The sequence below is a fragment of the Corvus hawaiiensis genome, chromosome 3, assembly GCF_020740725.1.
Source record: "Corvus hawaiiensis isolate bCorHaw1 chromosome 3, bCorHaw1.pri.cur, whole genome shotgun sequence".
Taxonomy (NCBI): Eukaryota; Metazoa; Chordata; class Aves; order Passeriformes; family Corvidae; genus Corvus; species Corvus hawaiiensis.
The window spans coordinates 45,399,651-45,412,186 of record NC_063215.1 but is presented as its reverse complement, the minus strand read 5'-3'; the positions used below and the strand labels follow the sequence as shown (position 1 = coordinate 45,412,186).

General features: G+C 37.7%; 1 protein-coding gene across 1 annotated transcript in view; it reads left to right on the top strand.

Moving 5' to 3' along the window:
* The window catches only part of LOC125323191 (prolyl endopeptidase), a 94,520-nt gene that overhangs the window by 17,491 nt on the left and 64,493 nt on the right, over positions 1 to 12,536 (top strand). Inside the window, exons 6-7 of the mRNA XM_048297929.1 lie at positions 97 to 218; positions 9,658 to 9,763. Of these exons, the coding sequence (XP_048153886.1) occupies positions 97 to 218; positions 9,658 to 9,763 (228 nt within the window). The remainder of the gene's footprint in view (positions 1 to 96; positions 219 to 9,657; positions 9,764 to 12,536) is intronic.

Genomic DNA, 12,536 nt, shown 5'->3' with positions numbered 1-12,536 from the left:
TTTTATATACAGAGGGATACAGAAGTTTCTAGGGATTTCGTATGATTGTTGGATTTCTTTGAGAACTTAGTGGTTTAAATATCTGCATTTCACTAGGCACTGAGACCTCCACTAATCTGCATCAAAAGCTGCATTACCACGTATTAGGAACAAACCAGTCAGAAGATATCCTATGTGCTGAATTTCCTGATGAACCAAAATGGATGGGTGGAGCTGAGGTATGGTAAATGTCCTGCACCTTATCATTATCATGTTCTGTTTTTCAGATTCTAACAACTGATAGTGGATATTAATTTGAAAATATTTTGTTAAAAGAACACTTTTTATTAGTGTTGTAGAGTTGACAGTTGAACTAAGAATCATTGATTAAGAATTCCTGAAAATAAGACTACCTAGTTTGCTTTAAATCACTCCTCCAGCCTGCAATGACACAATCATATACTCTTTTTCTTCACTGAGGTCCTTCTGCCTGATAGACATTCCAAGACAGAGAAGATCATTTGAGAGACAACATGTCACTGTTCTTGTTTCTTCTTGGTCAGTGTTTAGCCCCAAATTCTACTTCCTGCACAAAAAGCTTATTCTATTAGTCAGCATGTCTGGATATTCCCTGCCATGTATTTATTGGGTTATATTTATTTTTGCAATGTCTTCCCTGAAAAACAAATATATCTGTTCTGCTTATTTGAGGAATGGAGATACACAAGTCAAAATTTGTTAATACTGTGTGTACAATTGAAGAATTCTAAGTTTCTCTACAAAAAGTTTTATCAGCACACATATGGTACAGACTGTGTTACTGGAAGTGAAAGCAGTGATTGCTGCTGGAATTGCTTTCTTAAGCTTATTTTGTTGAACTGCTGCTATATAGTGCAAACTCCTAGTAAACCTTTTGTAATTAATCTGGTTTTTATTCTCCATATTAGATTTAGTGATGTGCAATTGAGTGCACTGTTTCGAAGTGCTGCTGGAATGTAGTGATGGTCATTCCATTTTTCAGGGAACTGATGTTTTTCCTGTGGATGAATACTTGTAATGCTCTGTACAGTACATTTGGTTTCTATATTGGTCCTTTTTGATCTGAGACTTTTGAGGAACATGAAGTGTTTTTAGCCTGGTTTGGGGTATTCAGTTTTTAGAAATACTTTTCTCTGCGAGTACCTCTTTTGAAAAATGTGATCATCAGTTTGTGTCACTTTTCAACACTTTAACCTGTGAAAATGTTCGGGGTGTCTTTTCTGTAGGCTGCCAGAAAACAAAGGTTCTTTCAAAGAATTTGAACAGTGGGATTTGAAATGAGACAGTGAGCGAAAATGTGAAGGGCTTCCCAACAAGGTGATGACCCTGAGCTTTCTCTAACAAATCAGACTCATCTGTAGGTTCTGCAGATAGCCACAACCTTTTTTACACAATCTCATGTATTCATGAAACATATCTTTAACAACTGACCTGAGTATCAATGGAAGCTTGCAAACGGGACTTGGGATTTTTTTTTAACTGTTCAAAAACTAGTCACTTCTGCGTTTAACTGGCAATAAAATGGAGTTTGGACATCATTATCCTTATTTTTCCTCTAGTTCCATAAATAAATGGGCTTTCTGTTGTTGACAGATGTCTTGTAATGATGTTTCCCCTGATTCACATGAGTGATGCATATTATTATTATTATTATTCCTTTCCAGTATCATGAGCTGAACTACACGTGTTGTTGTGAAGGCAAATTCATCTTCCATGGGGAAGGACTGTTGCAGTCTGATTAATTAGACTTTTGCTGCAGAACAGGGAGGTAAAGGAATGTAGCACAGCTATGAGTTCTTGAAACCACTGGAGTTGGAAGCCCCATAACTGTTGTGAAAGTGGGGAGGACAGTGCATAGAGAAACACCTCCCTATTGTGGGCTCTTGTTTAATAAAGTTATGTCATAGGGATGGTATGGCTGCTTATGGTGGTTTTCCTGACCTCTAGGAGCCATAAACTTCCAGAGATGTTGGTATTTAAGAATAAATGCTGTTTTAAGGAGGAGTGGAAAAGCAGAGATCCACCTCTGTAAATAATCATTAACTTTTCTGAGTGAGAATACTTTAAAACAGCTGATATTCTGGGGTTGTGCTGTGGGCTCCAGCTGTAAAACGTGGCTCTGTTGTACTGATACTAGTGAAAAAAATGGGTTTAATGGTCAGGAGAAAAATACTCTGCAATTGAAAAAAAAAAAAAACCCACAACAAAAAGCAAACCAAAGCAGTGCAGTTGCAAAATGTGGTTTCATCCTTGTGCAGTGGGTTAAAAATCTTCTTTTCAGGCCATTCCAATGACTTTTCTGGTCAGTTTTTCTAAGTGTTTGAGAAAGTGGAAGACCACAAAGTAATGGGGGAAAAATTAAAATATCATTAGTGAAAATCAAATTATACGGCTTATTGGTGCTGTCCTGAATATGCTTCCTTGGTTCTAAGATGCTGCTATAGATTTTAAAATACTACTTTGCACAGCTCAACATGTTATAAAATGTATGCTTTCATGTGCTACTGTCAGATTAAAAAATGTTTTTATTTTACCAGCTTTGCTAGTCCCACTAGGTAGAGACATTATGTTTTACACAAGCTTCAGTGAAGACAGTTGGATTATGGTCTTGCAGCCAAGGTCAAGGAAGAGAAATACTTTGCTTGCAGGTGAAAAGCACCTGACAAGGAGATCCTTCAGATACTGCAAAATTAATAATGTTGCCATGATGCTTCAGAAAAACAATCTCAGGTGCACTGTAGGGAGTCAGTGGTGTGTATTCTCAACGGAGATGGGGAACTAGGTCATTCATAAGGACAAAAGAGGGTTGTATAAAATTTTGTCAGTGTAATATATTTACAAGATAATATGCAAGAAAATAGCTTCAGGGCTTTTTTCCTCACTATACATTCAACACCAGCCCCAAGTGTGCTTGATTTAAAATCTGTGGTGCTGAAAATGGTGTTGGCAGAGAAATATGGATGCATTTCTAGCTCTTTATTTGAATGGATTGTTTGTGAGGAAGAAGTCTGTTTGTTGTTAGTCAGATATGTAAGTTTTGAAAAAGAGGCTATGAAACCTTTTCATTTAGTCTAAAAAGCGTATGTATTTCTAGTACAGATGTAGAATGGTGGGAGAGTTGTGAAGAGCAGGAATAGAGTTTAATTGAATAACACCCCAGCAGAGGGCAGTCTGGTATGAAGGTTTTTAAAACCTCGGCAATGTCATAGGTACTCTGGGAAAACAGGAGCTTCCCATGCTTCTCTGTTTAAGTGGCATGTTTTTGCTTCATCTCCAGACTGACTGAGCATATCTCTCTTTCACAGATAGACTGTTACTCTTAAAGTTAAACAATAAGTTATATAACACTCCTTCACAGTTGGTAGTGTGAGAAGTCCCTATGGTACCAGCAGGAAAGTAAACAGAACAGAAAGGAGTGGGTGAAGGGAACCTTCAATTCTGGGATCAACTCTGATCCCAATTCTGCCAGCAGTAAAATAAATACAGTTTTTCATGTTTTCTAACAAACACGGTGCACTGTCTCTGAATTGGCTATTACTTTTTAAAATTTTTTTTATTTTATATTTAGAGCTGTCAGTTAACATCAGTGGTTCTAAACCAGGGAGGTGATCTTGCAAATTAAATTCAGAGCACAGAGGAGTAAGCTGTGCCAGATGTGTGCTGGCTGTAGTGTTTTCACTGCAGCAACATTGAAGCATCCACAGGGAAAGAGTGAGCAGCATGGAGGGGAAGGGCTGAAAACATTGTCAGTTTGCTCGAGTGAGACACACTGCTGGGTAAAACAGGGTTGTGGGAATTTTTCTAAAGCCTTACACTGTCTTAGTCAAGGCTGAATCTGGAATAGAAGCCTAGTATGAGAATCTTCCTACAGCCCTGGCAGTAGGCCTGGGGAGTTTTGCTATTAAGAAAGAGGCAGGTAATTGTGGCTGCACATGGGACTGTGGTACATGATAATCTCCTACATAGTTAGGTTCCAGATGCTTTGGTGCTTTCATTGCTCAAAAACAAGCTGAAAGCCACAGTAAAAATTGTGTGTGATGTTTGTCACCTCAGAAGGCTACTGATTTTATTCTGTGCTAGGCTTAGGAAAGAGAATGCATGTAAATATGTGTGTACATGGTTGCTGTGTTCCTCTTCTGAACAAGGCTGCCTGGTGTCTTGTTGGAATTGAAATAGTCATAAGCACAATGATCTAGGTTCAAAATCCCAGTTCTCTGGCTTTGGCAGTGCTCCTTTAACCCCAAACTTAGCAGACGCTCAAAAGGATATGTTCAGAATAGAAGTGTTCTTTATACTGGACATCATATCTAAAATCCAAGAATAAAAACCCAGCTGGAATAAGAAATTTGAATTAATGCCCAGATCAAATTTTCTAACCTGGGGAGTGGGTGGATAGAATACATCAAAATGTTGTTTACATATAACCATAACCATGTCCATGTCCTGCATAAAGTGTGTCAGTGCCTCAGAATGTAGGAAGGGGATTCTGTTGGACCTCATCCTGAAATTATGCATTCCTGTGATCACCCATCACTAGGGCTTCTGAAATCTAGTTGATTCTGACCAGTACTCTGCAAATAGAAAACAAAACAAAGCCTTTACAGCCTGAGAGTAGCAGCTTCAGGTAGCTTGGTTTGTGCAGACAGTCCCAAGAGGTTGCTTTGTGAGAGGAAGTTCGTGCCCCAATCCTCAACGTCTCAAAAGAGTGCGGGAACATAAAATGTGATAGGAGCTATTTGCAAGCTTCAGTGACTTTCTGGCACCACTGCAAATATAGTATCAGAACACAGCTTTATGTTCTCTTCATTAAAAAAACAACAAACCAGTACCACACCCCGAAACTCACATAAAAAAACCCACAAAACCCCACAACATTTTACAATCATTTAATGAAAACACTGTTTCCTATTCTAGGAAAGAAAATAACTTCGATTTTTCTATTAAAAACTGAGATAATAAAAGTGGAATTTGAAAGGCTGGGAGACTACTGTGGGGGTTCTTTGTCATCATGCAGGCAGATCTTCGTGGCACAGGTGCATGTGCACATCTGTGGTCTTAGAACACTTGAGGCTGTTCAGACAGTGTAATTGCTCTTTACTTGCCAAATGTTTACAGTAATTTTTTTTCTCTGTAGAAGCCACATACTTTTTGGATTTTTGTGCTTAATATTTTCCTTTGTTCATCTGATAGAAAGCTTTAAAATACCCATAAATAACAAAAGAGGTAATTTCTGCAGCAAGTGAAAAGTTTCTTGCCTGTGAATTATTTTTAGTCGAGTTATATCCAGGGTCAGTGGTGTTATGCAAAATCTTTGTGCAGCATATATCTAAAGTTGAGGAGGTAACTGCTGTCATGAGTGTGTTTTATTGTGGTGACTGGGTGCAGTCCTAAATAAGTATTTTTAAAAAAATCTAGTCTAGTCTAGTTCGCTCTGGGTGGTTTTAAGCTGTTACATCCATAGCATATAGTGAAAATTGTAGCAGTGTTAAAATGCAGCTTATTGATGCAATGAGTTTTTAGTTCCTAGTTGTTAATGCATTGCATGGCTGCATCTTTATTGCCACACATCTTTCTTTTTCTGGATTATTTGATCTTTCTTGGCTGGATACATGGAGTTCAGTTAGTAATTTGACCTTTTAGCTCTGTTGGAAGGCTTTGATTCTGTCTGTTGATTTTTTGTGAACTTCGATTTTTTTTTTTTTTTTAACATAATTCATTTGCTGTGCTTCATTGGAAGTGCATTGGATAGCAATGCCAGTGCTGTCTCATATGCAAAGGGCACCAGTGCATGAAGAGCAGTAGTTTGTGAAATAACTGCAGATGCAGATCAGGTTGTAGATTACCACAGTGTTAATGGCTGCAGTTAGGAGGAGGGTTTATCTTTTTCTCAACACGGGCATAGGATCTAATAACTGAATTTTTTTTTGTTTTATTTTTAGTACCTTTTTACACAGAAACAAATTACACAGTTATTAGGTTTTTTCCACCTTGATAATAAAAAAGGGCAAAGGTAGTAAAACTTTTAATTTATTGTCTATAAAGGAATGATTTGTGTATATAGCTGCCTTAATATAATATGATGCACTCTAAGGGCCCCTATTTGTGAACTAAATATGGAGAGCTCTTCCTTATCCTGAGACTGGCAGTGGTGACTGCCCACGTAGTGTTCACAGAACTTGCATTAATATTCACTGTTGGGATGCACATGACTTGAAAGTAGAGCACTCTAATATTGTTCATATTGACATTTTAGAGTGATACATAGAGTCAGGAAGTCTAAAAACCTGACAGCTTTCTCCTGTTCATTCTTTTGTTGTTTGTTTAATTATGTATGAATTTTTGGTCTGAAATGTGCTGCTGCTGTTAGACAAAATATTTAACTTTTCTTTTGCTGTGGATCCTCATAACCCTTTGGGGTTCCTTATATGGCTTGTATAATGACTTAGTTGTATTTTGTAACAAAAGAAAATATTTGAGTGGTTAGAAGATTGTTTTTACTAATTAGGCTTTAATTAATTTTTCTTATTTTGGTGCTCATTGCCGTATTGAAGTGACGTGTAAATTACTCTTAATGTTTGGCTAAGCAGTGGTTACTTTTCATCAAAATAGAGAGAACAGGTAACATTGAAACAAAATTACTAGGTAAAAAAATAACCCACAAAAAAAGCCCCTACTATAAACCAAAACTCTTCTATAAAGGAGGATTTAAAGATTTTGATGCTTGAAAGACCAAATAAAATAGTACTTGGGAGTACAGCTAGCTTAGTGATACTGTTGTGTATGTTGGTGTGGTGTAATATGGTCACAACAAATATTTAAGAAATAATAGATCTAACAACTCAAAATTGCCAACTCACTGAATGACAGTTGTAGTGAAACTAAAAGCTACATACCAACATCAGCTCTTGAAATAATCCTTCCTTTACTAGTGCTGAGTTAGGGATTAGTGCTGTGTTATGCCAGTAAAATCATTGTTATGCTGCAGGTTTTTAAAAGCTCCAGTTGAAAGGCTACAGGATTTCTTCTGTCCTGTTTTGACACATACTTAATGTTGTTTTAAGAATTGCAATTGCTTTATAACCTGCTTAACTTTTACCAGTGGGTGTTGTTTGAAATTATAATAATTATTTTAATGAGAGAAATGTGCACTGACTGGCATTCCAGATTTCTCTCTGAAATTCTTGAGCTATGTTTCCTTTTCATCTTAAATGTGGGAAACAGGTCTGACATTGCAGCTGTCCCCCTTATGCTGAACCATGAATGAATTCTGAGATTTGAGTGAGGTACTAGTATAAAATTTCAGTTCATAAATTTGTGAGCCAAGAGCAAGGATTGCAGCTCAGCTCATGAAGATGATGTAGCAGTATAAGAACAATCCAAATGATAGTTGGTAAATCCTATTTCCTTTTGCCATCCTGAAACCCAGGCTCTTGTCTGTTTACAGTGTAGGGTCAGTGGCATTTGGGCTGTGATTACACATTCCTCAATGCTGCAATATGAGCTGCCTTTAGCAATCTCTGCCCCCATTATTCATGTTTACAGCTGTTGGATGCTGTGTGTTAGCTTGGCCATTTGTGCAACTGAACAGTGAACTGATTGAGATACTAATCTGGCAGAGGGGCTTCTTTTAGTCTTCTTTTTTTATTGTGGATTGTTTGGGGGTTTTTCCTTTTTCTTTCTCCTTCCCCTCCTGGATTGTTTGTTTTGTTTGTTTGGGTGTTTTTTTTCCTCTGGATTCTTTTTTCTTTTCTGTTTTTTGGGGGTTTTAAAATTTGCTTTAACATCCCATTTTTTCAGTTAGATCAGTTCCCCAAACTGGTTTACTTCACAAATGGTGGATGCTTGTACTGGCACGACATGGGGAATGAACTTGAATGGACGCAAGCAACTATAGCAGTAGGAAGAGCTAGAGGTGGAGACTGCATAAGATGATGCTGCTGCCAAGATTGCTCATCAAACTGTAACTTTGCAATGTGGATGTCTAAATCTGCAGTATAATACTGAACATTTTAGCTTGCTGCAGTCAACTGTCTTGTCCTGTTTCTGTCAAATTCCTTTGGGTTGTAGAACTCACTGGTATAAGAATAGCTTTAGTGATAGAGACAGACGTAATTGGTATCCCACCAGCAAGATACTTTGGGAATTCTTACTTCAAATTAAACATAAACTGCCATCAACTCTTAACTAGTCCAGCTGGGAATATGGAAGGAAAAATTAGATGTACTCAGATTTGCTGTCATCAGAGGTTCTGAATTGCCCTTGCAAAAACATCAGAAATTTGCAAATCTCTGTTCTTTCTTGAGTAAAGTTATCAGTCTTCTCTAACTGTTTTACTCACAGAATCAAAGAATAAATTTATGTGGGTTCTGACCATGAGTAAAAGAATTTACTCTTGAGGTTAACTGAAATTTGTACTTTTATATAAAACTTAAAATTAATTTGTATGGTTTTTCCGTTGGTGAGGAAGTGAAGGAAACTTGGTGCTTTCACGAGTACAGACAGATGCTTAAGCAGCATATTGCAGTCATTTTCTTAGTTAAAATTGACGCCTGCAATTATTGCTTATCTAAAACCACTGAAGATGCATCTTTCAAGAAAGATCACCCAATCTTGGTTTCCATTTCCAGATACCTGTTTTAAGGAAGGAGGAGGTAAAATATCTCAATTTTTCAGGCTGCACTGTTAAAGATGTCTTTGCCATTTCATATAATGGGGTGGTTTTTGGCTACAGTAGGAATCTTAGGTGTTCTTTTCTATTTGTCTTGTGAGCTTTTGACTGTATGGACTTTATTCATGGTATAATTAACTCTTAACAAAATGCCTGTAAAAATACGATTTGGAAACACTCATTTGAGGATTGTTTTTGTTTCAAGGAGTGTGTGATTGTTGGAGTTTTTTTAACTTTCATACACTGAGATTTGTTTCTGTTCTGCTAGGTCCCATTCTTGTGGATCTGTTGAAATAGCAGTATAATTAGAACCTAATTCTTACGAAATTTATTTTGGGTAACTCATTCTACAGATATTTTGCATAACTAGTGTTGCAAATGTAAACTGAAATATATCTAAGAAGTAATTACAGTATATGTGTAAGAATTGTTTTGAAGATGTGTATAGTGCCAAGTGGAAAATTTCCAGAAGCCAGATTCCTATTTTGTGACTGGGGGCTTAAATTTCCATTAGATATGGTCATAAGAATGTGGACAGGAAACAGCCTTCTCTATCAGCTCTGTTGATAAAACATCAAGATACAGTAATTTTGGAATATGCTCAAAACAGCTCAGTCAGGAGAGGGAGACTTTAAGTTGATGACTTCTTGTTACTTCCTGCCTTTCCTTGTTGGACTTGCAAAAGCTTTGTCGAGAAATGGGGTATGTTTGCAAAGCCTGAGTAGCAAGAAGGATTAATTGATGACTTTCTGTGCTAGCAGACACAATTTCAGAAATCCTGGGGTGTGTGTATGCATGCATGTGCAAAAGCGAACCAAGAAGCTTCCTCAGATAATTGATAATGTGATTGTAGGTTGTAATGTTCATTTAACAGCAGCACTACATTTTTCTGTGTGTGTGAACTCACTTTTTGAAGTCGGTCTTTTTTTCAGAGAGTGAATTGTCTTTGATTTTTCTGTAACTTCTTACAGGTGTCAGATGATGGTCGATATGTCTTGCTGTCTATCAGAGAAGGCTGTGATCCAGTGAACAGACTGTGGTACTGTGATCTACAGAAAGAGTCTCAGGGTATATCAGGTATGTGTTGCTTTTTAAGTTTTGCTTCCTTTTAAGACAAAATGAAATTAGAAATACTTTATGTTTGAATGAATATATATATATTTAAATATGTCTATTGCTTAGCTACCTTAATGGAGAAATTAAGGATAAAATAATAATTTATGGATGAAATAAGCACTACTATCATTCCATTTTCTGTTATGTATGAGTAGATGAAAAACTCCATTCTTAGTTCTGTAGTTTATTTAAAAGGTCACAAGGAAAAATTGGAATAGTATAAGCAGCCGTACCAGTGTATGTTCTATTTCATTCTACACCAGTAATACTTTTCCATGTTTAAACTTTTTTTCATATTTTAAAAATTTCACATATGTCCCTTCAAGTGCTGATACTTTTTGCAAAAAAATGCTAACTGGCTTATAGATAACATTTCTGTGTCTAGTACTAGGAAATACACAAAAGTCCTCCAGGGTTATTTGGTAGCATCACTGTTGTTACAGTGGAAGTGTCAACTTGTATTTCAAATGTGCTTTCATGAAATGCTCCTTCCTTGCCTTCTAGTTGGAGTAGCCTTTGGTTTTGTGTATTGGGCTTTGTAGCCGCAATGGTATGAGCTGAAAGTATGGCACTTTACTCCATATGGCTGTTGTTGAAGGTTGGCATAGCTAGCTGGTTTATTGATTGGTGGTTTTTGTATTTCCAGAGTATTGGATTACTGAAAGGTATTCCTCAGTATGTGTTTTGTATAGAACACAACTTAGCTTTTTTGATTCTTGCAGCTTCTCTCTTCAGAAACTTTGGAAACAGAATAAATACAGCAATAGCTCTTTGTTGAATATTGGATCTGAAGAAACTTGTTCTCTTGTTTGTTGAAAGAATATTTCAGGCTAAAGAGAGTACAATACTACTGACTTGTCTACAACCAAACTTAAGCCAAGGCTGTGAGCACGTTCCACATGCACATCCAATTCTTCCTTGTTTGTACATATCAGGTCAGGCAGGGCACCTTTATTTCTTTGGTTTCATGATCACCTTGGGAAGTTATCATCAAGGCACTGTAGAATTCTGGATTGCTTGAGCCCTGCTGTGTTGTCCTTCCACACAGAAGACATTACAGTGACTAGAATTCCCACCATAAGGAGAATGGTCTGTCAACATGAGTCTTCTTCCAGTTGTCTGAAGAAGGCATCATCTGCTTCTTCCTGATTAGGAAGTTTATAGCATATGCTACTGCATACAGTAGACTACTACTACATGCTCTACAGCATATACCACTACAGTAGTACCCATGCTGGTCTGCCTTTTAATCTTAACCTATGAGCTATTGACCATCTCCTGAACTGTCCCAAGGCAGAACTCCACAAATTCCAGCTGTTCTTTCACATAAAAGACAACTCACCTCCTTACTTTGCCAACCTGTCCTTACTAAACAACCTTTATTCATCCATTGTAGCATGGCAGTCCTGTGAGCTATCCCACCATGTCTCCATGATCCCAATGAGGTCATGGTCCAGAAACTGCACACAGACTTCTAACTCCTCCTGTTTGTTCTCACGTTGTGTGCATCAGTGTAGAGGCAGTTCAAGCAGGCACCCAGGCATGCTGATTCCTCAGTACAGGCTTGAGGGGCTTCTCCATGAGGCTGTTCTGCAGGCACTTCCTTCTTTACATGCCTATGCTTGGAGAAATTCCACTTCAGCTCTGTTTCGTTGATTGCTGTGTCTCTTTCATTCTTGTCACCCGGGCCCTTGGCTTGCCTACCCCATCCACATCTTCCTTGTTGAGAAATCTCTTTCTCCTGTTTTTGTGGTTTAAAGCTCTGTTTACTGGGTTGTCTAACCTGCAAGGATATTTTTGCCTTGCATAATCAGGTGAACAACAGTGCAGCAATAGTACAGAATGGGATAACCTAGAATTGCTGCTGAATCATTGGTTTTTCTCTTGGATGTGTATGGATGAATGTCTCCTGTTCCTTAATTGCAGCCTGCTTTCTACAGAAATAAGAGATGCTTAATCCCACATTGCTTTTTGAGGTATTGGCTCCCAAATGCAATCAGTGGTAATGGAATAAGGCAGGAGTCCCAGTGGTCCAACTCTCACAAGAGTGTGTGGGAGGTCAGTTGGCCAGCCAGAGGTGAGAACATAAGCTTGTGGCATAAATTTAATCTTGTTATACCCTGAAAATTCACTCAAATGAGCACCCTTATGGATACCTGAGATGTGGAGAAGGCTTCAGAAGAAATTTTTATCATCCTAGACTTAAGCCACTTTCAGTCAAAGTTCTCTCCCCTGGGATTATCAGAGGTATGAAAGTCAATGAAGATTTGTCTTCCAACTTTGATATTCATAACATCTCTCTCCTGTGTGGATTCTTGGATGACACTCTGTTTATGTTGAATCGCAATATAAATTGAGTTAGAGTGTCAAATGACTTTATACAAAGCCATGCACCACTAGATTCCACTATTTCCAGAGTTCAGAGACTTACGTCTCTTCGTTGCATACAAGACTCTGTTTATGTGTTGTACTCTCTTAAGAAGAGTTTTAAGATTCACCCTTCCTGTGCATCTGTTTAATTGGATCATTATGGTGTTCAGCAGGGCTTTGTCATCACTGGGAGGTTGCGGTGACCTGAGATGATGAAATTTCAGAACCCACCTGTGGATTAGAAGGAGCAGTTATAAGCACAGTTACATTTCTAGAGAGCTCCTTAAACAACCTCTTTTCTATTCTGATTTTTCCCAGAAGTGATAGCTGTAAGTCATAGATCAATTCATAGTGTGTTAGACAA